Raw genomic sequence first — 22,892 nt, 5'->3', positions numbered from 1 at the left:
CTTTGTTGACTTTTAATATCTTATAAATATTCCAATGATGCATAACTAATTACCAAACCCATTTTATACGAGATTTCTCCTCTTAAAATTACCGGAATCAATTAAGTGCCGCATTTTGTCGGTTTTATGTCACATAAAATTATATTGTTTCTTGCAAAATCTGATTTAGGTTTATGGTGTCACGAGTTAAGATATTTCCTGCTAGCGTTTAAGCAATTAGTTGTATCTCAGCAATTGAGATAATCTGTGTAATTTGTCTGGCAGCCACGATTTAGTTGTAATTGTAGGCTTAAGTCTACGTTGTGGGAATTAACCAAGAACTCGACCGGAACAGAATATTTAGTTAGACCGCAAATAAGCTTTATCTTAGGTGTAGTAGAGTCGACTGAGATTAGGCTAGCAAATGACTAAGATAGCTGTGGTTTACAGCGTACCTTTGACCTACGATTAGACCACGGTACGTGCGAAAAGGCAACTGTAGCAAAACAGAATCGCTCCGCTTGTCAGTGAGGTGTAAGTGTAAGGCTGAATAACCTGTTATCGTGCACGTGGCGCGCATCACAGTGCAAACAGAGTGCCGGTGGCGGCGCGGTGCGGCGCGGTGCGGCCGACACGACACGACCGACGCACGCCGTCCGTCCGGTCGCTCCGCAACACTCGCGGATGTACTCACTAGTCGCAAAGTCGCAACATGCCATGATGCATGTACCAGAATCATATGTAATAAATATGAGGCGGATGCTTTGTGGTATTTATTTAGTATCCATAATGTCTTATACATTTTCAGCACCCAATTTTAACCTATCGTCAGATAAATTTGGCGCGATATATTCCTTTTATGCTTTCCTATATCTGTGATCCCGAAAATCTTTTCAGAAGTCTTGATCATTAAAACGTTTTATTCTTTAATCCCTCATAAACCCATTGAAAAAAATACGATTATTAGAAAGTTACAAAAAACAACTACAATCATCTATGATGTCCCACTATCCTAGTCCAACCTATGATAGAACAACATATTCCCAGACCAGGATCCGTATTCAAACACAGCTTTTAAAATACCAAGATAAACCATACCGCCTGCTGCTACGCTAACCCGTTGTACTCAATACATACAACTTTATAAACTAACCGACACTTGTGCAAATTCACGCTTCCGATGAGAAAAGGTGCTGACATATGAACCCTTTTGTCCGGCCGCGAGACAATCAAGTTAATTATGTTCTAACGGTAACCAATTGAGACAGGAATGTAGGAAACTTCAATAATACACGCGATTATTATTGACATCTTTATAGCAAGCGCCGGACTTTATTATAAGTGTGAGTAAATACCTGATGTCATTTTGGACATGACGTATTTTGAAATTACGGTCAAATGGTTGATAATCTTTGAAAAGTGAACGAAAAAAATGATGATTAACACGAATTTCCATTACTAAACATTGATAATTTTCACCAAAAAAAGTTATAAAATAAATGGCTCTGAAAGCTATCGCAAAACTATATAAAGACAGATAACTAAATAGTACAGTCATTTGGGACCTCACAATGCGTTAAGGGTTGTTATTTTCACATTTGCAAACAGTACCGTACTTCAAATCATTCTCAGCTGCAGAAATCGCTGAAAAGTAGTGCGGAAAATTGAAAATTTTACTCACCTAAATTCACCAATAAGCTATTTTTAACACTATTCACACACAAATAACAAATAACTGAAGTTTCTTAAAAGAAAATGTTGTATAAAACAGTAATATTTGTATAATTTTCTTAATTGCAGGATTTTCTTTGACGCAGCGTGCGCACGAGTCCCTTCTGACGCGGGCACCGGCTTTCGACTGTTTGAAAAAGGGCTCAAGATCTCGCCCATAACTCGAGAGGAAAGTAAAAATGCGAGTAAAAGTTCTAATAATTATGACTTGTAACCGGCGTGGTGTGGTGCGGAAATATAAAACGTAGGACATGCCTCGTAATATGCAATAAATACTTCAAGCGTGTGTTTTGTACATGATTTATAAGGTGGAAAATTGATGTCGGGAAATTGTTTAATAATGCTGACTAATTATGGGTAATTCGAGCGGTTAATTCTTTAAGTATAGATAGAAACTGGAATTTGGAATTGTGTAACATAATTTGCTCTATATTCAGCAATTTTGCGAAATATTTCAGAGTATGACCCAGTAGCTACCGAACGTGAAAATCACTGATTGATAAAAACGGTGTTTTAAGCTAACAGAGACAGAGTTCTAATTTATAATTGTATTGTAATTGGTATGTTTTTTTACTCTATTCAAGCTTAATTTTAACTAAATGTACACATTTTTGCAAACAACATTTTTTTGCAATGCAATTTCAAAATTTTCGAATTAATTAAATTACTCCTTAATTAGGCATTCACATTTATTGAAACGCCCAATGTCTTCTAATTACAATTACGACAACGCCAACTGTCTCATACTTACTTTTAATTCTCTACAATCTAAAAACATACAAGTTAATAATACGCTTAGAACTTCAACAGCTTGTACACAAACAAAACAAAATTATCAATAACGTTGTAATAGCGAAGTTATTTCTAAGCAATCTTACGTGATTTATTATAGTAATTTAAGTAGAGGGAGGGTTTCTCGTCAAAAATCGCTTGATGTTCCCGCGGGTTTGTACCGCGGCGTTTATTCATTCGCCACGCCATGGCTTCATGTGGACTCGTCTCCCATTTACACTATTAAAACTGTCTATATAATACCAGGAAATTGCATGGTACAGTGCGAAAATGTATATAATGTAGGTATGGATATAGGTTTGCAGTTTTTATGTATTACGGCGCGTGTGGATGGATTGTGTAAAGTGTTACAACGGATTGTAAAGAAAATAGGTAGAGCTGACAGTGAATAGGGACAATCCCACGACCACCTTATGGTATACGGACCCAGTATCAGGAGATTTTTTTTTTTATTTGACAGTGGATAGTCGAAGAAGCACAGAAATATTTTGTGCCTGCAATATGCACTACTACAAAAAAGATAATACCTACACACTCATTTATTTTGAATACTGCGACTAAGCAACAGTGCTTTCTATAATAATGTACTGTGAAATAGCGCACATTTTCTTCGAATTGATTCAGCTGTTTTTATATATACATCTCATGTTAAATAACAAACTTGCATTCAAACTATTGTCAAAAAATACAAAAAATATGTCATTTATGTGTGCACAGTATGTACATAATTATCATTTTTATTAAAATGTGTTTTCATGTAATTACAGAGAAGTGAATTGCTATAAATGAGACGATAATTAAATGATCATACTTAGTTACATAGTTTATTTTACCTGTTACCATTACGCCGAGTTTACACAACACTGTATTTTTTATCTTTTTGTAAGGTATAAAGGCCCGTTCAGATAAATAAAAAGTTAAATGTTCGCACAAACGCAAACAATTATTGCTAAAAATCTTCCAAACGTTACACACGACTTTTGCTGCCATGATGAGTGAAATAGAATTTTGTTAAAGACAGCTATTATTAGCTACCACTGTTGATTAAAGTTCTGCTATTTTGCTGCACAATCTTTTATGTATGTTAGCTTAATACAAAAAAAAACCGTTTCACATTTTCATACAAACCTAATTCCATATAAATGTATAATTATCAAACTCTACCAAGCTTAAGCTTATTTTTCTAGTGAATGTTCCTGTGAAGTAGCAATATGGAGTCACTTTAACCAACAAAGCAATTGAACAAAACGTTTTACTAGGGATGAGCGTGCAGACCAATAATTACAAGCGGTTGCATAATATGTGTGTCACGAAAAACAATTACTTAGTATCCTCTTGCAACGCACTGTGTATTATCGACATTTTACTATTAGGTATTATTGCTGGCCACTTGACTATCGATAAAAAACAAAAATGTTTAAAACGAAAACTAACTGTAAACTATATGTCACAAATCTTTTTTTTTCTATCAAGTTACGAGATGCTAAAATCTAGCCTCTGTGCCCTATTTTATGTTAGGAAATGTATTTGGACTTCTGGGTGTTTTATTTATATATTTTAGATATTTCTGTTTTCCTGTTTAGTAAGTATATGACATCGATAAATTAAAACTATGACGAATATACATAATTTAAGGGTATCACTTTCAAAAATGTGAGATCGAATAAAATTATTGTTGACTTGTTGAATAATAGTTAGTACGAAAAGTGAACACAATGATTAATAGCTGAAATATGAGAAGCCATAAATATATGATAATTACCATTCTTCTAGCAATTATAGCTAAACCGTTTATTAAATAAATGTTCTGACGACTTGTTATTACTTAGAACCACTGCAAACTCGTAAACAGCATTTAATGCCATGTAAATTAGATTACCTTACAGATTATAACCATAAATGCAATTGAATTTATGCTGCACAAATATACAGCTTGAGTAATACGATCATCAATTCATTAATAAGTCAACTGCAGCTCAGCCAGCCGGTGCCTTACCGATTCTATAATTATCGAAGATAGCCGGTACAAAGGCAGCATCCGTCGCAGTATTTAATTACCTGAACATCAGTTATAAAAGTCACTTTGTAAGGCTGTTATTTATGTATTATTCTGCACTAACTGCGGGCGTAGTCACAGTGGGATTTATCGATACATCCGAGGTGCAACGACGGGACCACACATTGCGGGAGCTATTACACTATACTTTGGTATTACAGCCCACCCCCGTACAACCATGATTCTATAATCTCTATTGCTTTCTTATTAAGATATTAACTACCGCTCGCAAACGCTATATTAATGGCACGGCCGCCGCTCATATCTGCGTTACTGCTTTATGATTATGATTTGATTTCAATGTACCTGTCGTCCGATTGCAGGAAATGTCTGATGGGCCGTCTATTTTCTTTAATAGCACTTCCAGCCCTGTCACGCTTATATCCGTGAAGATAATTCTGTACTTTTAAGTGTTAAAGATACGACATCGAATTACAAAACTATAAAATACTTTTATTAATTCAATTTAGAGCCAGCTATTACCAAATCAGTCATAAATTCGAAAGATGTACGGCGACAAAGTGACAATAAATTAAAAATCTATACGCTGTGTAAATGGATGTTCGATATGATGCACTTTCGATCCACTTTGGTTACTTTCAATAATTCATGTGCATTCCATAATTCATTGTTATCTATGACGAAACGTTTAGCTCAATGATTTCGAATGTAATTTAAACGTACTCGAGGAAAGTAGTAGAGTCAATAAGGTCTACTATTTTACAGTATTTTGTGTGGCGTATTGTCACGATTCTTCCAGGTGGTTTAAGTTAAAATTTACCGACAATGAGTCGATGATCGGTCCATGAAGTAACGTCTCGTTGGATCTTCCTTCACAAGCGTCGTCGGCCTGTTACCAGCGATAAATCTAATGATAATAATCGAATGCACTCGACGGGCTCGCCGCGCAGCCTCCATCGATTTATAATAATTAACAATCATGGGAATGACGTGAGGCGTGCAATACACGCGGTTACCGTACAAAATATACAGAGATTTATGAACGAACGAAATATTTGAGGAAACGAAGGTGTCAGAGTTATTCGCTATCGTAAACTTGTACCGTGTAATGTGGTTTTATAGTGTACGATATAAAACTTATATGAGTTACATAATTACGTCAGTTATGTTAATGATATAGACTTCCGATATCTGTTTTTGGACGTACCAATCTTACAACTGCAACAAGCGTCATAAAGAATTATTAAATCACGATATAACTTTGTTTTTTCATCGGAAAATCATACGTAGTTTATTTTTTCTTGGATGTACTGCGGAAGCGTGGCTCCGGTGAATAATTTTCTAATATTATGCTAAAGATTACAACTTAATCGACTACCAATAATAATCTGCTAATCGCAAATAAGATCCAGTCCTGAACATAATCGATATAGCTGTATAATCGATCCTGTATCGTTATAACCGTTGCAAGTGGGAGTGTATCGGCGGACTCCCACATGTTGAGGTAATGACCGCGTTCACTTCATGCGTCCCGTGCCGTCCAGACTCCACAACCTTGCTCGCGATATCTATAATGACGTAATTATTTGAACTAACTTCAACTGCGACCCTTTTGTATGGGAGCTTTTCGAAAAAAGGATGTGAAAACAAGTACAGTCTTTAGAAAACGACATGAAGTAGCGTTTTATCTAAGATATTTATGAGGTAAAGCCATAGTTTAGAAAGCTATATATTTTTATAGTCAAGGAAATCCTATTGCAAGACTAAGTTCTAGTTGGTAGCGTCGTCTCTGCTTGGTTTCTTTTTAAACGTATCCGCTGGTGTCACAAAGATGTACCTACTTGTCTATACTTTTATTGCTACGATAGTTTACTTCTTTCTGTACTTATAAAAAATACTAGTACTTTCACACTAGAACTTCCTTGTACACGCTTTCCCAGCATGTTTGCCATCAGAGATATTAATACTAATTATCTAAAATGTTTACAGTACAAGACGCATTCGACGCACTAAGAGATTCTGCGTACTAAAATTGACAATAAAGATGGAACGGCAAATTACAGTCACAATAAACTTTTTTGGAGTAACGGCCTTTGTTTTATTACTTTTCTTGAGTACCCTAATTAGGTTTGTTATAAAACTTGACCAAATACGTAAATACGAGGCGAAGTCTAGAATTACGAGGATAAGGACTCTCTGAGAATAAAAGAAAGCGTAGTGGCGATTTCCTACAACTGTGTGCTTTCGGCAAATGTGGGTATGAAAAATATATGCGCGCTCCTAGCGTCTTCTGCAAGAACTTTTTTTTTCACGTTGTCTTAGATGTCAAACGCTCTCTACTCGAAAGTGCCGAGTGTCGAAAGATTTAACAAAATGCCGTAAGTTTTATGCAGGGCCCAGGGGTAATAAATGTCCTTTTTTTCTTCAATACAGGTCTATATTTAATTTTATTTTTGATTGGAGATTTTCCTGGTTCTTGTAATAATAACGCCATAAATAATGGAAGCAGAAGTAGGTAGGTACATATTGTTTTTCTCTTTCAATAAAATATTAAAATATGACATGTTATTCCCAGGTCAGTGCACTGAGCGGCGTTGTGTAAAGGGTCCAGTTGACCCCTCGTTATCACGTGTTGCGTTGACAAATGGGTTACGCCTCGACAATAACCCCTCAGGTAGGAATTCATTAGTCCTTAATTAATTGATAGGCGGTCCTTCCTCCCTAATAACTCTCGGTGCCTTTGAAACAGTTATTTCTTTCTAGGATTGTGTTTTCTTTTTCTCTTTTTAATGTCATTCGTTTTGTTTTCTGTGATATTTATTAGGCGTTGTGACCTCTTTGGAATTTGAGTCTGTGTTAATTTAGATTGTATAGATTATCTTGTGAAGAGTTTTGTATAAATGAGCTGTGTGGTCTTTAATGAGTGATTTAATTTACAGATTTCTTTACTATTAACTAAAATTCCAATTACTTAGTTATATTGGTCCGATTTACTCAGTCTAGACAAAAAGCTACTTTCAAAACACTATTCTTCGAACAAAAGTGCTACATACATTCTAACTAGATACATAGTAGGAGTAACATTGCTGCACCTGCGTCAATTCAATTTTGTAAACGAACTCTATTAAGTTCATCAGTGCAAAGGTACTGACTTCGTAAGCTTGCATATTACCGAGCTCGACTGTGCCAGTTAACCAGCTTCAGTCGGAGCTTGAAAATTGAACGCCCGGTGTCGCTTCAACTAATTAAGTTGTGAGGTTGGAAGCCGAAGTCAGATAGTCGCATCGTTGGCGCTGTTAATAAAAATTCAATTACAGGAGGAGAGGCATCTTGCAACTTATTTTTACTGTAAGATAACAATATTAGAGTTGATTTCGATAAATAAAGGTTATAAAACACAGATTGCTTTTGTTACCTTTTTTGGTCCCCATAAAAGACAAGCTCCGCTATTTCAGGTTAATATATATTATAAAAATATTAACTACATAATTAATATGTTCTTGGTCAGAATGTAAAATACCGAATAGATTTCAAATTGTAACGAGACTGGTAGCGCCATCTGTTACCTCTAAAATAAACTTTTTATGTAATGCCATCTAGTGTCAAGTAGCAGTACTAGTACAAAGCACTCCTTACATTTTGAACGATAGGTGTCAGTGCGATGTGGGCTTCTTTAAAATTATTTCTGTTTAGTACATACCTAGTTCTTTTGTTTAGACTCCTAGATAAACAGACTTTGTAACTTCTCTCAAAAAATTAAGAAAGTTAATGACTATTGAGTACTGATACAGGTACTGTGATCCCGAAAATAGGTACGAAGGTACTATGTTTCCGAGCTCTACATTATAATGCAACAATGTATGCAGCACATTAATATTTAAAGTGAGCATAACATTGTGTTTTGAATTTCACTGACAATAGAGGATATGTATTTTTTATGCAAATCTCGCAGGGATAGTTTACGGCGTGAATTCAACATTTCGGATGAGTGATTCAGTCTACATGTCTTTAGGGTACAAGGATATACTTGTTATTACATTAAAATTAACACCGTTTTCAAAAAAATATAAGAAATCAAAAAACATCTGCGCTACAAAACCGAGGAGAAACAGACTTATGACGACTCAAAACAGTGGCAGATTTTACAGGTACAATACAAACTCTATGTAAACTGTTTATCAAAATACTAACAACACATTCGTGAATAAATATTATATCATCAACCAAATAGACCGGCTAATCTCGAACAGTATTTGTGCATAAAATATAAACTCCAAGGTGAGCACACTCCACCAAGGTTTCAGCAACTCCGAACAGTTGGGTATTCTGAGAATTCAATGCGAAATGTTGTGATTTATATGAATTAGGCAGCTCTACACAAAAAGTAGGTCACGAAAACCAAGACTTTACCTGCGGCGTGACCACTCCTTCAGAAGTCTACGAAATTTCGACATTCCTAAAAGAATGACCGAGATAATAGAACGTCTAATCTAGCGAATAACTATAATATCATCCCGCATTATCACTATGTTACGCAAGATCATAATCTTAAAACTGTCAATTCACTCACGATAGGTGAACTATCAATTGAATTTTCTCTTGTTATCTTAACAAGAGTATCGCTATCTTTGACATACTGGCGATTTAGTTCTAAAGTCGACGGGACTCCATGTGACCGCGTGTCTGTGTGGGATTACCGAAGTTGGGAAACTAGTAGGTCCGTAGTGTGTGGTGCCTGAAAATGGATAGACCGAGCACGAGTCAGCAGTCTATGGAGAAGGTGGAAATGTTCGAGGTTCGGGAGCACGTGCCGTACCCGGGCACGGCCGAGCTGACGAGGGCTCCGACAGCGTACGACGAGGAGAGCGGGAATATGTACGACTCTTCCTGGGAGTCCGCGTGGCGCTCCATCTGCCAGCTGATCAACCTCCTGCACCACATGCAAGTCGCCATAGTAGTGTTCTGTGTTTGGCACTTCGCTTTGACCTCAGTACCCAGCGGAGCAATCACCAACTTGGAGCTGCATATTATTTTTGCTGGAACCGGTGTAAGTATTGTAAACTTTTTGACACAAATTTTCAAATACCAATTTAAACTTTAACAGCTTTTTAGCTTACCCCATTAAAATCTTTATTCATTAGATACTTACAAAAACATGCAATGCGTAACTTTAATAGGTCTTGAGTGGAAGGCGTAGCCGTCTTACGTATAACATAAATTGGTGGTTTACTTCAGTCGATCGTCATAGTCGCGTGCTGGGTCCAGTGTATTATTAAGTCAGTAGTTCATGACGTATGAAGTGGCGCAACTTGCCGCAGGGCACTATGTTTAAACGTTTTCGAGACCATTTTTCTCCAATTACGAATATAATATATGATGAAACACCTTGTTTTGAACATCGTTACTGTTCATAGTTTTTATATCCTAATAGAAAATTATAATACTTATGTAGTTATCTTAATCGCGTCAAATAAATCATTTACGACTGAGGAAATGTTAAATTACTCAAGCATTTTATTAAGTAGTCATGCAACAATTTAGAACTTAACTATTTTGGTTTAAGTTAGTGGGAGTAACAAAAATGTAACTCAGATTCGTTCGATTTATGCGAATTGAGAAACAGATAAGGCTACCCACTAGATCTAAAGGGCAGTTTTTTCCGATCAACAAATATCACTTAGTAGGTAGGTACTTTGTAACTCTGTAAAATTATAGTACCTACTTAGTAGTAGTATTCCTAAGAGTACATATGTATACAATTGGCTACATGAACTCATAAAGCCATTTTAGTGTAATTAATATAATTTTAATTAATTAATAGTGGCTAACTTACAAGCCCTTAAGCATCTCCACTCGTGCACTTTAACCATCTGATCAGATGTACTCTTAATTTCAGTACCAACTGTTCCTGGTGGAGGCAATCCTGACGCTACACAGACACAACTCATGGTCGTTCCAACTGTCCAAAGATGCCAAACGCATCGTGCATGGGTGTCTACAACTCATCGGCTCTCTGTTCGTCATCGCAGGCACTTTCCTTGGACTGGCCAAAGTCAATATGCAGATTTCCACGGCTCATGGCATATGCGGTAAGCAACTAACAGTTACTTTATAACAATCGTTTACCAATACTTTGGCTTTTCCTTGGTATATAGGTACTTTGTTATATTAAAGCTATAAAATTGAGCAATAACATTTGTGACACATCCACTTCACGACTCATTAGATATCAAATGCGAGCTATCGTAAATTGGAAAAAACCAAACTAAAAAATAACACCGTTTTAAGCTAAACGTATTTATTCTCTACCTGTACTAGATAGGTACCACATTTTAGAATACGAAATTATTGGGTGATTAAGTATTTATATTTTTAAACATGTATTTAAAAGAATCTGCAACATTGGCAAGTACCTATTAATTAACCATTTGCCTGAGTCGGTCGCAGTAACATGTTAAAAATATGTCATACTGAGTTATAACTGATGATTTTACTTGCTTGACAATACAAATAAATTGTTTACAATATTGTCTAAAACATAGCTTAGAAGAGTAACACTGAGATCAATGTTTAAAAATGTAGGTAAATAGTAAACCCTTATCTTTTGATGTATTATCGCTATGTATTGATAAAATATCTTCTTGATAGAAGATCGTACTTCGTGGTTGATACGACGGAACGGTATCAACTGGTAAAAGGTGACTCAGGGTATAAACAATGCGTGTAATCTCCCGTTGTAGTTCATCAAAATATGTCAGTCACCACAGTTTAACTTGGCCATTTACCTATCGATAAAAAATATTTAAGTCCCCTTAGTCCCCAACCCGCATTTGGCTGGCGTGGTGGACTCAATCTTTCCAGCGGGATATTAATGGGTTACTAGTCTCTAAAGGACGATCTTACCGTTAATAAGAATATTACTATCCTTCCTGGGTAAAATAAAATACTACATAGATAGGTAATGTTGCACAATTTGCAACTAACAATTTCTGCTTACCTTATCGGAAAGTCCTCAGTTTTCGTAAAAGTGTATTCAGATAAATAATCATCTGGAGGACAGATAGCGGCATCCATCTTTGCAACAAACGATAAAGTTGATCCTAAGCTATAAAGAAAATATCACCGCCTGAGAGTAGGGTCAGGTAGGCAACACTGACTCGGATTTTTTCGGATGCTGAAATGATCATTATAAAATTAAAGTAGCGAGCTGAATTTCACACCCGTTATACTTGGGTTATTAAACTATCTTTCTGCATTATCACTTTTCCGATAAAGACATAATTAAAGTTGTAACAGTATGTTTTTTAAAAAGTGGGAAATGAGCCACTGTGTACTGGTACTGGTCTTCATTGACTCAACCCTGTAGTACACAGTGACTCTAACAGTACATAGTGGCGCATGATATAAATATTCAACAGTGACCCAAACAGTACACAGTGACTCATTTAAAGATTCCATCAAAACTATGATTTATTTTCAGTTATATGTCTTAATTAAAGTCATACATCAAATAAAAGTGATAGTATCAAATAAAATGTAATGTATATGTCTATTTAATTGTACTTACTGTACAGTGTACACAGTGACTCATGAGCCACTGTAGACTTCTTAAATTTGAGTCAGTGAACACGCCGTCGCCATTTTTCATTAAATGACGCACCAATCTCACATTGTTTATGGAATTGTAAGCTAATCTATGCTACTGCCTAGTGCATTAATGGCACTTTCAATAAAAAATGTAACAAACAATAAATCTTAGGACTTTAACTAATAAAATCTCATATCATTTACCTTGCAAAGTAATTTTTGATGCACCGAAACACAAAACTATCTGCACCACTTTCATGCGGCGCCAGAGATGGCGGATGATTGGTTTGTACGTGTTCGGGTGTGGAACGCTTACGATTCGTGAAAGAGATGGATAGATATTGTTGTTCTTTCTAGGAAATCTACGCATGAGTCATAGTACCCGACTGAGCCACTGATCCCTACTTGACCCTACTGTATTATAATCAAATCAGAATGAATCACTTTTGAAACTTTCAAAAGCTCCTTCATCGGATTCTTGTGTTACTTAGAGACAATAAAGTGAATTGCTTAACTAATAACTTCCATTATCCTAAGACTTAAACATTATTCTACACACTGTTTTACACTTAAGCTTCAATACGTGTAATGTAGAGATCGAAATAAATGAGCATACTCAAAAAAACATGTCGTTGAGGCATTCGGCTATGAGTATCGTAAAACACCGACTCATTAGAATCTAAGTATGTTCTATGACCAATTAAGCAACTCTGTAATTATCTACGTATTTTGCCTGGTTCTTGTGAATAACAATTTATTTTATTTTAATTTCAGGTGTCATTGCTTTAGCCTTCACTCTGCTCAGTTTTATCACGGGCATCATCGCGCTATTTTCATCAAAAGTGCGTTTGATGGTCAAGAGTGGTCCCGTCAAAATCCTACACATGGGTGTCGGTCTATTCGCAATCAGTATGGGACTTATTTCTATGGCAATAGGATTCAATATGGATTATGCCGCTACTATAATGGGAAACCTCTCGACTGCGCTAATAGTTTTCGTAATGATGATTTTAGTGTACGTGCTGATTCAACCCATTTACGACTTAGTTTCTACCACCAGAAACTCAATGTGACTAGTTAAAATTCCAGGATCGACAGACGGCGACAGCACCGCTTGAACAGTCATACACAAAACTCCGATTCGACTTTTGTATCCCAAGAACTTGCGACTTTAATTTTTTATCGCATTCGCATAATTCGCATCGCCAGTTTTAGCGTTGCGAAGTCACTTCGCTTCGAATCGCAGTTCTGTGTGGTCAGCCTAAGTTTGTCGTGTAGATAATAGGTAATTGTAAATACGTACCCGTTCTAATAATAATTGATTTTGTTATAATTATGATAAATAATGCTGCACTATGGAATACAGTATTCTTATGAAAAGTAAAAATATAACCATAAAATATTTATTGTGTGTGGAAATGAGTGATTCTGGAAATAGGTTTTTATGCGTAACATCATGTTACGTATAAGAAATCCCAAAATTGTTTAGCTAATATTGACATTTTATCGTGCATTCATATTCATTGTCATCACGTCTTCAACTTCAGAACCTACGCACATACTTACATACCACATACCATACTTAATTAATTTATTATTTTATTTAATTCTTATATTAGTAAATTATAAGGCTTAGGTGTAAGTTTTTCAGTTATTTGTTACTTATATTGTTATTCTTTATAATAATACTAAGTATAAGTAACCTAATACATGCATGTATGAGTGTTATTTTATGAATAAAGGTTTTTGATAACTCTGTTGTTTTATTTGTAAAAAAAACAAATCAAATTTATGTCTGTTCTCTACAGAATATTAGAACAAGTTAATAAGTCTTCTATGCCTTACCCTTATCCTTCGTCACTTAGGGTCGGTACAAGGTGATAAGTAAGGTACCGGTTAATTGCCCTCATTTTGCCTCAGGATTGTTGAAAATGGTGTCCAGACATTGCCTAGTCAATAGTAATCAATTTACCAACTAAAATACTCCCAAAATTTGTCATTTTAAATTGGGTTGTATTCTGTTTTACACTTCATTTGAGGCTGTGCCATCATAAGGATGGTTTGGATGGTTAAATGTCCTACTCAACATGAAATAGAGCCTTATTTCAATTTTATATTAATTGAAGAACTTTTTGCAGTCAAAAGTAATCCAGCACTCAGAATGTACCTACATTGCCCGTAATCACCCTTGTGCTTATTAATGTGGAATTATAGTAATCTTAATCATTTCAGACGCCTGGGATCGTTTTCTTATAATGTTTTAGTGCATTTGCTGTACGTTTTTATTCAGGCGTTTTATTGTGAAATATAATGACCATAAAAATGTAACGTGCAGGGAACCGGGAAAAATAAGTTAATAATTCTAATTATTTTATACCAATTATTTTTTCTCCTTCTTAAAAGTCCTAAGTCTTAAATAAGTTGGCACTTAATAATAAATAGAACCTAAATCGAAAACCTATATTTTTAGAACTGGCAAGTTCAAATTCACGAAATCAAAAGCTTGTTGTCATCGCTGTCTCTTTCAGCGTAATTTTTATCTTAAGCATAAACCTTATGCTATCTCTTTTACTCTTACTGTATATTATGGGATAGAAAATAATGCTTTTACGAAACCATTTATTTTAGAACTGAAACACAATTGTATTTGTCAATGTCATCTTTGAATTGTCCGGCAAACTTGCTTCTCATTCTATAATATCACGGATAACAACTATATCGAAGTAAAACAAGTTATATTCACAAGAAATAGTAGTTATTATCTTCCATAATGGTAAGTTACTGTTTTAAACTAACAAATTTTGTTGGAAATCGCTTAAACTTAGGTTAGTAATCTTGCTTGGTCATTCAGATTCATAACAATTTCTTACATTTTACAGGCTCGTCGTTATGATACACGTACGACTATTTTCTCGCCGGAAGGTAAATATTTCACTAAAACAAGTATAATTTACTCTATAAGGTAATAAAAAAATGTATATTATAATTGAGTGTTCGTTTTCAGGTCGGCTTTACCAAGTCGAATATGCTATGGAAGCTATCAGTCACGCCGGGACATGTCTCGGTATTTTAGCCACTGATGGTATCTTGCTCGCGGCAGAACGCAGAAACACAAACAAACTCCTTGATGAAGTATTCTTCTCTGAGAAGATTTATAAGCTGAATGATGATATGGTGTGCTCTGTGGCTGGAATCACTTCGGACGCCAACGTGTTGACGAATGAACTCAGACTGATTGCGCAGAGATACTTGCTGCAGTATGGAGAATCTATTCCCTGTGAACAACTTGTGTCTTGGTTGTGTGATGTCAAGCAAGCTTACACACAGTATGGAGGTAGGTTGGCATTAATGTATTAGTTTTTATGATATTATTCTCTGCTATGGTTATAAATATTGAAATTGTATCCTTACTTATTTTAATCAAACTATCTAAAGCAGTTGTATATAGTTTCCATACTAACATTTGATATTTTGATTTAATTTATTAACATCTTTGTTTTGAACAGTAGTTTTTAATTTTCTTGGCAGTGAGAGTCCAGCATTGATTGGTAACTAAGCAACTACTTTAATTGAATATAACTATGAAGAAAATGCAACCAACTTATAGTCTAACTCACTGCAACTAATCTTATAAGCCCATCCCTACTGACAATAAGTTCATAAGAATGTTGGTTAGTTTACAAACTGACTAACAAAGGCCTGATAATAGTTAAAAATCATTTCATGTCTCTGTTTTCCTCTAGGTAAGCGACCATTCGGTGTCTCAATCCTGTACATGGGATGGGACAAGCATTATGGATACCAGCTGTACCAGTCTGACCCCAGTGGTAACTATGGTGGCTGGAAGGCTACCTGCATTGGAAATAACAGTGCTGTAAGTGTGGATAACTTTTGTTTGGTTGATTTATGAGGAACACCATTTTAATCTGGTGCTACCGAAAATCGCATTCATGGACCTTAAGTATTCAAATTACTAAAAATTATACAGCTTTCAGGAATCACTCATAGTCATTACTGTGTTAGTAGTCTATGATAAGTACCTATATTAACAAAGTAACATGCTCCATTTCAGGCTGCTGTTTCCAGTTTGAAGCAAGAATATAAAGAAAACGAGACTACCCTTGCCGAGGCACAAGCTTTGGCTATCAAAGTACTGAGCAAGACTCTTGACATGACCAAGCTGACTCCTGAAAAAGGTTAGACTTGTCACCTAGCTTATCAAAAGATGGATTCTGAATATAGTTAGACTACCAGATTTGGAATCTACTTGGATGTCCTCCACTCCTTGTAGTCAAAGCATGATAATGTATATAGCATTAAGCCATCCTCCATAAATAGACTATATAACACAAAGGAAAAAAAACTATTCAAACCCGTAGTTCCTTAGATGAGTGTGTTCAAACAAACAAATAAACTTTTCGGCTTTTTATTGTTATTACAGAAGATGTTATACATTTTTATTTTAATTACAGTGGAAATGGCAACACTAACCCGTAAAGACAACAAGACGATCATCAGAGTTCTAACAAGTTCTGAAGTGGAGAAGCTGATTGCCGACTTTGAGAAGAGTGAGGCCGAAGCCGAAGCCGCCAAGAAGCAACCCCCCAAATCGTAATTCTTGCTTCTGTTTGAAATAAGTGTTCTCATATTGGTACATTAAATATTTTACAGTATGTTGTTTTTTTTATTTCATAGTCTACTGTGAATAGGTAGGTACCTACTGTGTTTTTAGTTGAAAAAGATCACCTGCTCTGATCTGGCCAGTGTCAAAAATATACTGACCCATTTTCAAAAGCATTTTCATCAATGCGTATTGTGAAATAACTACAGCATGTTGTACAATAACTTCAAAGTAATTTTACAGTCAATATGTATTTTTTGTTAGCAATCATGAAATCGATATTTTTGTTGCAATATCTACATAAATTTAAGACTGATTTAATTTATTCGTCATCAATTTTATTAAACTTATATTTCTCTATAGAAAAGAGTTAAAAATCAAAATTCGATCTTTGTCCAACTTGACACAGCTATTTATTTATTTGAGTAGGTAGATTCTGATGAAACGCGGACGAAATAAATGTCATTAAGTTTAATGGGTTCACCCAGCTGTAGCTACAGTCTGAACAGCGATAGCCTCGAAATGAGAGAGCCGCCCTAAAAATTACCTTAGTGACTATGTTGACAAAATTATTTTTTATTATTGTATGTTTTAAGACCAAAAGGATCACAAAAATCTGATAAAATTACCCAGTTCATAGCCACTTTATAGGCCGGGGTAAAGGACGTAAAGGTAGTAATTTCCTTTAGTGCAAATAGGTATAGAGCTTCCAGCCCCGCAAACAAGTTTAATTTTAGTTTCATTTGCGTGATTTGGAATTTTCAGCTAAAAAGTTTGTCAAGGAAACATAATACACCTAAGGACAAACAGTGATGTCACGTTTTTAGAAAAATAATATACAAATTAGTTCATAGCAGGATATCGATATATAAATATTTTTTTATAATACCTACTCTTACCGAGCAATCGCGCTCCCAATAGATTTTTTCCAACCCAGGAAATTCCACTGCTTACGCACCAGTAAACCTACAATACCAAGAGATTTGTGGCCTAGGTCGCGCAAGACCAATGAATAGAAGGTTGACACAACACAAGTTTGATAATCTGTCGTAAAGCTGCGTAAAACGGAGAAAAGGCAATTTGATATTACAATTTACAACTTGTCAGACACGTCAGTGTCATAATAATTTTGCCAAAACATGAAAATCGGTCTGTATTTTTAAGTTAAATAATAACATTATTCATATAATTCGTGTTTATACATGGTTACCAAAAATGATTATAGAAAAGCCGCAGCTGTCTCGGATTCCCGAGCCGAAGAAGTCTCGGCTGGAGATGAATGTGCGGCAGCTGTTAAGTAAATGTGAAGAAATAGCCAAGCAGGAGTCTCTGGACAATAACTGGAGGTTGAAGCAGTATGTGGAGTCCCTCAGCGAGATGCTTACAGAACTGAAGACGGGGCCTGAGTACGTTATCACTTAGCAAAAGTTCACCATGTCATGTTTTGCTAATATAGAGCATAGATTTTTCAATACAGAATAGTTATCACAGATTTCTACAATTTAAAGTTTATTTGCCTCTGCTACTATAAATTAGGATACTCATGTTTAATTGTAACCTGAGTCATCAATTCAATGTGTTATTATTGGGGTAAAGATGGTTTGGAAAGTTTATGCTTAAACTTTTTATTTTCATATTCCAGTAAACCTGTCAAAGAATTATTAGCCGAATACACAAAGAGAGCTTCATTCTTGAAAGGAGTGGTTCAGACAGCCACATTGAACAGTCCTATAGAAAAAGTAAGTAAAAAATTTTCACTTCAATATGAACTTTATTTATTGAATACACAAAACATTGTTAACAATTAAATTGTATTTATTATAACTTACTAAAAGGAAACTGTGTGTTAAGAACCAATCATTCAGATTACCTGCATGTGTCTCAGCCAAGTAATTTGAATGCAACATATTAGTAGTTTTAAAGAGGTATTGTAGCCATAGTAAAACATCTATTATGTTTCTATTTCAGTTGGAAGCAGTCCAGCAACTGTCTCATGGAGCAGCAACAATGTCAGCAGATGCATCAGCTCAGGAGATACATCAAAAGACTGTTGTCAAATATGGAGTGGAACTCAGATCTGAATTGTTTGGCCTAGGTTAGTATCTATTTTAAAACCTCATATTGAGTTGCACTAACAAATCAGTGAATAATCATAGAGTACTTGCTTTACTTTATATGTTAACACTGAGTTGATAATAGTACCCCTTGTTACAGGCAGCCCATGAATGGATGGGTGTTTAATAGTAAAATTTGATGTAAAATTCTATTGTTATTGTTTCAGAGGACAGTGATGACACCTTACGTAAACGGAACATTATCAAGGCAGCTAACTTCACGAGTAACAGCAGCAGTCAGGAAGACATAGACTCATTGCTCAAATACCATCAGAACATGCAAGAGAAGGTGGCTGAAAACATGGTGATGCTCACCAAGAGTCTCAAGGAACAGTCACAAATAGCCAGCACTATAATCAAGGGAGATACTGAGGTGAGGAACCATTTGCTTTTATTATTATATGTCTATTGGAAAATAGTACATGAATATTTTACAAGTGATGTTATAAAACTGACTATTAACAATTCAACTATGCTGTCTGTTTTCAAACATGAGACAGACATGGAACTTCTATGTCGAATAGTAATTTATTTGCTTAAACAAGTATTAAATTTTCCTTATAAGGGTTAGCAGAGACCAGAGAATACCAATATATTTTTCTTCACTTTAAATTCCTTACAATTTCCTTTGCTTCATTCATGTCTGCAGTAGATGCTTGTTATGAGTATTATATAGTTTTTCTCTATAGTCAAAGATGTGTATTTCCTACAAGTCATGATTTAACATTTAGGTGTAATTTTACTAAGATACTACGTTATAAAAAAATAACATTGCTTTGTATATTTGACAGGCATTGAAGAAGTCATCAGATCTGACTGATAAGAACTTGTCATCACTCAAAGTGGAGTCTGAAAGGCTTCAGGAACACAGTCGGAGTGCCTGGAAGTGCTGGCTTTGGATCATGCTGGCGGTTGTCATGGTCATATTCATTAGTAAGTATAAAATTCTGACAGAAAAATAATGTTTATATACCATTTTTTTTCAGTTGTTGTAATGACTCTATGCAAAGGCCTTAAGCCACTATTGACAAGGACTGACCCGAGGGGGCTAGACCTTGACTAGGGTAGTACTACTGTACATAAGAGCTCTCGGTGATGCAATTTTCGAGTTTGCAATATTTAGTCAAAAAATACTTTTTGTTATTGTATTTTTATATGAGCATGGAACTCTAATTATAGGGTATTTGTGTAATGCTCTAACATTCTTTTTTTTCCACAGATATGGTGCTCTTCATGAAGGTTATGAAAAAAAGAAAGTTTGAATTGTAAGGTATGTATTAGTTGACGGTATTACAGGAATTAAGCGGAAAGTGGAAGATTATGTGTGTAGATTTCATTCCTATTTATATAAATGTATGTACATATTATTTTTTGTATTATATTTTAACTTATTATAAATGTCGTCGAATATGTAAATGAATGTTCGGATCAATAAACTTGTGACTTCTAATTACCAATTGTGTAAATGCATTTATTCGTAGTACCTAATTAATTTAAGTATGATAATAAAACATCAATTCGTTTTCTTCTACTTTTGTTGTTTAATTCTATATTGAATAATTTCTTTACGAACATGCCAATAGATTGGTCCATATTTGATACTAAGTTAGTATCTACGACAATTCTCGTTGCAGACAACTTAGGGCTACGTTCAAAAATGAGATAAAGCCGAAAGTTTCTCTACACAATGACCTATTATGAAAATAGATAATTTTACATGAATACTGCTAGAAGAGTTATCAGGGAATTTAGTAAAATATTCACTGTGCGTGTTTTATTGGACCTCTGCTTCCAATATCAAAGAATTCACTTTAAAATACTATCAATATATATTTATTTTTCGTTACATACGCCAATATGGCAGGAATATTAAATAATCGAGTATTTTATACACTACAAGTATATGTCGCGTAAAGAGAAGCTGATGTCTAATCTGAAACAGGTTTAAGTAGCCATAGAAGCATTGGAAAGAACATGTACATAGACTAAAACTACCTGATTCCTTTAGTAATATGCAATTATATATCATATCTATAAACATTTTGAGCTTGCACTATTATTAAATACAATTCAAATACATTCTTGTTCCATCGCTTCCCTATAATTTGACGAATTTCATTCGCCCCAAGCATTTTCCTATGTATATCTTTGAAGTAATAAATATAGTTCTATATGCGTTTATTGCGCTAGACCGGTCTACTTTTTGTCATATACGTCTGTCAGCTCGAACTTCCAAATCTTGTTCGGTCCGATTTCTGTCACATACAGGTGGGATCCATTCCTGGTTACTGCCAGCGAGTGAGGGTTTGTGAAGCCCTGAAAAAAAGCATAACGAAAAAAAATTGTTTTGTGTGATTCATACAAATACATCTGTTAGTGTTTTAATGTGATAATCCTAGAGATAAACGTAATAAAGAGTTTTCAGAATTATGTAGTAAATAACGGTAAAACCATGGAGCATTGATTGACTAACAATTATTATCATAAAATTATTGTCAAACAGATACTTGAATTTCCGCACTATCTTAATCTTTGATGACGTCATTAAAAAATGTAATCATTAGATGATTCAAAATATCCCCTGATTAGATTCTTCGCTGATATTTAGAATGAAATAAAGTGATCATACTCACGGTGCTTGGTTCCCAAGTGTCCAGAATGTTTCCATATACCGCGTTGACAGTGAAACCTCGGACGGCAATATTCTGAGACGTAGGTCCATTCACAGCGTAAATCGTATCACCATGAGACGCCACAGCGAACACCCTGCCTAGAGTAGGATCTTCAATAACAGTCGCGGGCTCCAGCATCTTCACATAGCTCTTAAGACCAGCTTTAGGGCACACGATCCTCATGTTTTCTCTATCAGCGACGCATACAATATCCAAATGTTCTAGCAAAGTCACGCTATGCGGAAGGTTCAAGGTCAAGGTGTCGGAATAAGTCGGTATGGCCAGTAATAGTTTCCCTGCAGCGTTGAATTTAAGTATTTGGTTGTTACAATAGCCGTCGGCGACGAATATTTCTCCCGTGGTCGCTACTGCAACTGATGTTGGCATGCACAGCAAAACACGTCTTCTATACGGATAGCCAGCTGTGAACGGCTCTCCTATAGTTAGACTTGGATATTTGTGGTTATTCGGGGTATACTGTAATTAATATTAGTTAAGTTTAGAAAACATACGGGGTAAAACTGCACTTTTAGTTGTGTTTGTGGCGTCTTACCTTGAAAACTTGATGTTTAGCCACATCAGTGACCCAGACGTTGTCATGGTGGTCTACGGTTAATCCATGTGGCATGTAGAAAGCATACGCTCCCCAACTGTGCAGCACGGATCCTGTGTGAGGATCGAGCACCAGGATCGTGTCTTCTATGATAGGACCCTTGTCCAAATTCTGATACACATTGGATTCGTTGAAGGTACTGCAAAAGGACACGTTTTAGATTTAAGTTTGCTAAGTGAAGAATCTAAACCTTTGATAGTAATATTTCGTCTCTTACCTCTCGTCCCATACTCGTTCAGCTCTGTGGAATATAACAGGCTGTCCAAGAGAGTTAATAGACACCGCAGTTATTTGTCCCACGTTCAACGACTGCTGCGGCCAGTCCTTCACTTCCTGAGGTCTCAATACTATTTCATCTTTTGGCTGGAAAATTAAAGCTATTATCTCCACTATTGGTCACTTATTGAATTATAACCATCCCTTCAGTATACTGTTACATCACTTTCACTATATCACAGTAGATACTTTATAATAGAATTATGTATGCCACGTACCAGGTGCAGATCCAAGTTTTTCAGGATATCTTCGTTGCCACCATAATTGAAGTAGTCGAAATTATCCCTCACTGTTTCTGGTTCGCAATGAATTGCGGGGAAAGCGAAGAGAAACAACAGGCAGGGCAGCATTTTGTCGATCGTCGCGGTACTTAGGTATTTGTTGTGATCCACTATTGTTAGGGTCCGTTTGCTCTGTGCTCACTATTGATTACTGGCACTCAGGCACCACAGCACGCATGCGCAGTTCAGCAATGGCTTCCCTCACAATA

General features: G+C 35.6%; 5 protein-coding genes across 5 annotated transcripts in view; 3 read left to right on the top strand and 2 right to left on the bottom strand.

Annotated features, from left to right (window-relative positions):
- LOC142979919 (ADAMTS-like protein 4) overlaps positions 1-1,825 on the bottom strand; it is a 53,628-nt gene extending 51,803 nt beyond the window's left edge. Inside the window, exon 1 of the mRNA XM_076125149.1 lies at positions 1,661-1,825. The gene's annotated coding sequence lies outside the window, so the exon portion shown is untranslated. The remainder of the gene's footprint in view (positions 1-1,660) is intronic.
- A 7,317-nt stretch (positions 1,826-9,142) lies between these two features.
- LOC142979838 (uncharacterized) lies at positions 9,143-13,851 on the top strand. Its single transcript, XM_076125029.1, has 3 exons — positions 9,143-9,566; positions 10,416-10,608; positions 12,881-13,851. Exons 1-3 carry the CDS (start codon positions 9,261-9,263, stop codon positions 13,177-13,179), a joined length of 798 nt encoding a protein of 265 aa, XP_075981144.1. The 5' UTR covers positions 9,143-9,260; the 3' UTR covers positions 13,180-13,851.
- An 885-nt stretch (positions 13,852-14,736) lies between these two features.
- Positions 14,737-16,779, top strand: Prosalpha3 (proteasome alpha3 subunit). The gene is made up of 6 exons (XM_076125316.1): positions 14,737-14,879; positions 14,986-15,028; positions 15,111-15,440; positions 15,850-15,980; positions 16,179-16,302; positions 16,579-16,779. The coding sequence occupies exons 1-6, from the start codon at positions 14,877-14,879 to the stop codon at positions 16,719-16,721; spliced, it is 774 nt and encodes a 257-aa protein (XP_075981431.1). The 5' UTR covers positions 14,737-14,876; the 3' UTR covers positions 16,722-16,779.
- A 967-nt stretch (positions 16,780-17,746) lies between these two features.
- On the top strand, positions 17,747-20,372 carry Use1 (Vesicle transport protein Use1). The gene is made up of 7 exons (XM_076125171.1): positions 17,747-17,876; positions 17,953-18,133; positions 18,370-18,466; positions 18,696-18,822; positions 19,009-19,214; positions 19,633-19,774; positions 20,061-20,372. The coding sequence occupies exons 1-7, from the start codon at positions 17,867-17,869 to the stop codon at positions 20,108-20,110; spliced, it is 813 nt and encodes a 270-aa protein (XP_075981286.1). The 5' UTR covers positions 17,747-17,866; the 3' UTR covers positions 20,111-20,372.
- LOC142979932 (peptidyl-alpha-hydroxyglycine alpha-amidating lyase 2-like) lies at positions 20,359-22,841 on the bottom strand. Its single transcript, XM_076125170.1, has 5 exons — positions 22,621-22,841; positions 22,344-22,489; positions 22,067-22,265; positions 21,475-21,990; positions 20,359-21,157 (listed from the first exon to the last, which is right to left on the bottom strand). Exons 1-5 carry the CDS (start codon positions 22,750-22,752, stop codon positions 21,038-21,040), a joined length of 1,113 nt encoding a protein of 370 aa, XP_075981285.1. The 5' UTR covers positions 22,753-22,841; the 3' UTR covers positions 20,359-21,037.
- Between the last annotated feature and the right edge of the window lie 51 nt (positions 22,842-22,892).

The sequence above is a fragment of the Anticarsia gemmatalis genome, chromosome 17, assembly GCF_050436995.1.
Source record: "Anticarsia gemmatalis isolate Benzon Research Colony breed Stoneville strain chromosome 17, ilAntGemm2 primary, whole genome shotgun sequence".
Taxonomy (NCBI): domain Eukaryota; kingdom Metazoa; phylum Arthropoda; class Insecta; order Lepidoptera; family Erebidae; genus Anticarsia; species Anticarsia gemmatalis.
Note: the sequence above shows the minus strand (reverse complement) of the source record. Positions and strands in the feature narration are given on the sequence as shown.

Coding starts and splice junctions, on each gene's coding strand:
- LOC142979838 (XM_076125029.1), top strand. CDS start 9,261: ATGGATAGACCGAGCACGAGTCAGCAGTCTATGGAGAAGGTGGAAATG. Junction 9,567..10,415: donor TTATTTTTGCTGGAACCGGT/GTAAGTATTGTA, acceptor TCTTAATTTCAG/TACCAACTGTTCCTGGTGGA. Junction 10,609..12,880: donor CACGGCTCATGGCATATGCG/GTAAGCAACTAA, acceptor TTTTAATTTCAG/GTGTCATTGCTTTAGCCTTC.
- Prosalpha3 (XM_076125316.1), top strand. Junction 15,029..15,110: donor GACTATTTTCTCGCCGGAAG/GTAAATATTTCA, acceptor GTTCGTTTTCAG/GTCGGCTTTACCAAGTCGAA. Junction 15,441..15,849: donor AGCTTACACACAGTATGGAG/GTAGGTTGGCAT, acceptor GTTTTCCTCTAG/GTAAGCGACCATTCGGTGTC.
- Use1 (XM_076125171.1), top strand. Junction 18,823..19,008: donor ATCTGAATTGTTTGGCCTAG/GTTAGTATCTAT, acceptor TTATTGTTTCAG/AGGACAGTGATGACACCTTA. Junction 19,775..20,060: donor TGTCATGGTCATATTCATTA/GTAAGTATAAAA, acceptor TTTTTTCCACAG/ATATGGTGCTCTTCATGAAG.
- LOC142979932 (XM_076125170.1), bottom strand. CDS start 22,752: ATGCTGCCCTGCCTGTTGTTTCTCTTCGCTTTCCCCGCAATTCATTGC. Junction 21,991..22,066: donor CTAAACATCAAGTTTTCAAG/GTAAGACGCCAC, acceptor TATTAATTACAG/TATACCCCGAATAACCACAA. Junction 21,158..21,474: donor ACACTTGGGAACCAAGCACC/GTGAGTATGATC, acceptor GCTTTTTTTCAG/GGCTTCACAAACCCTCACTC.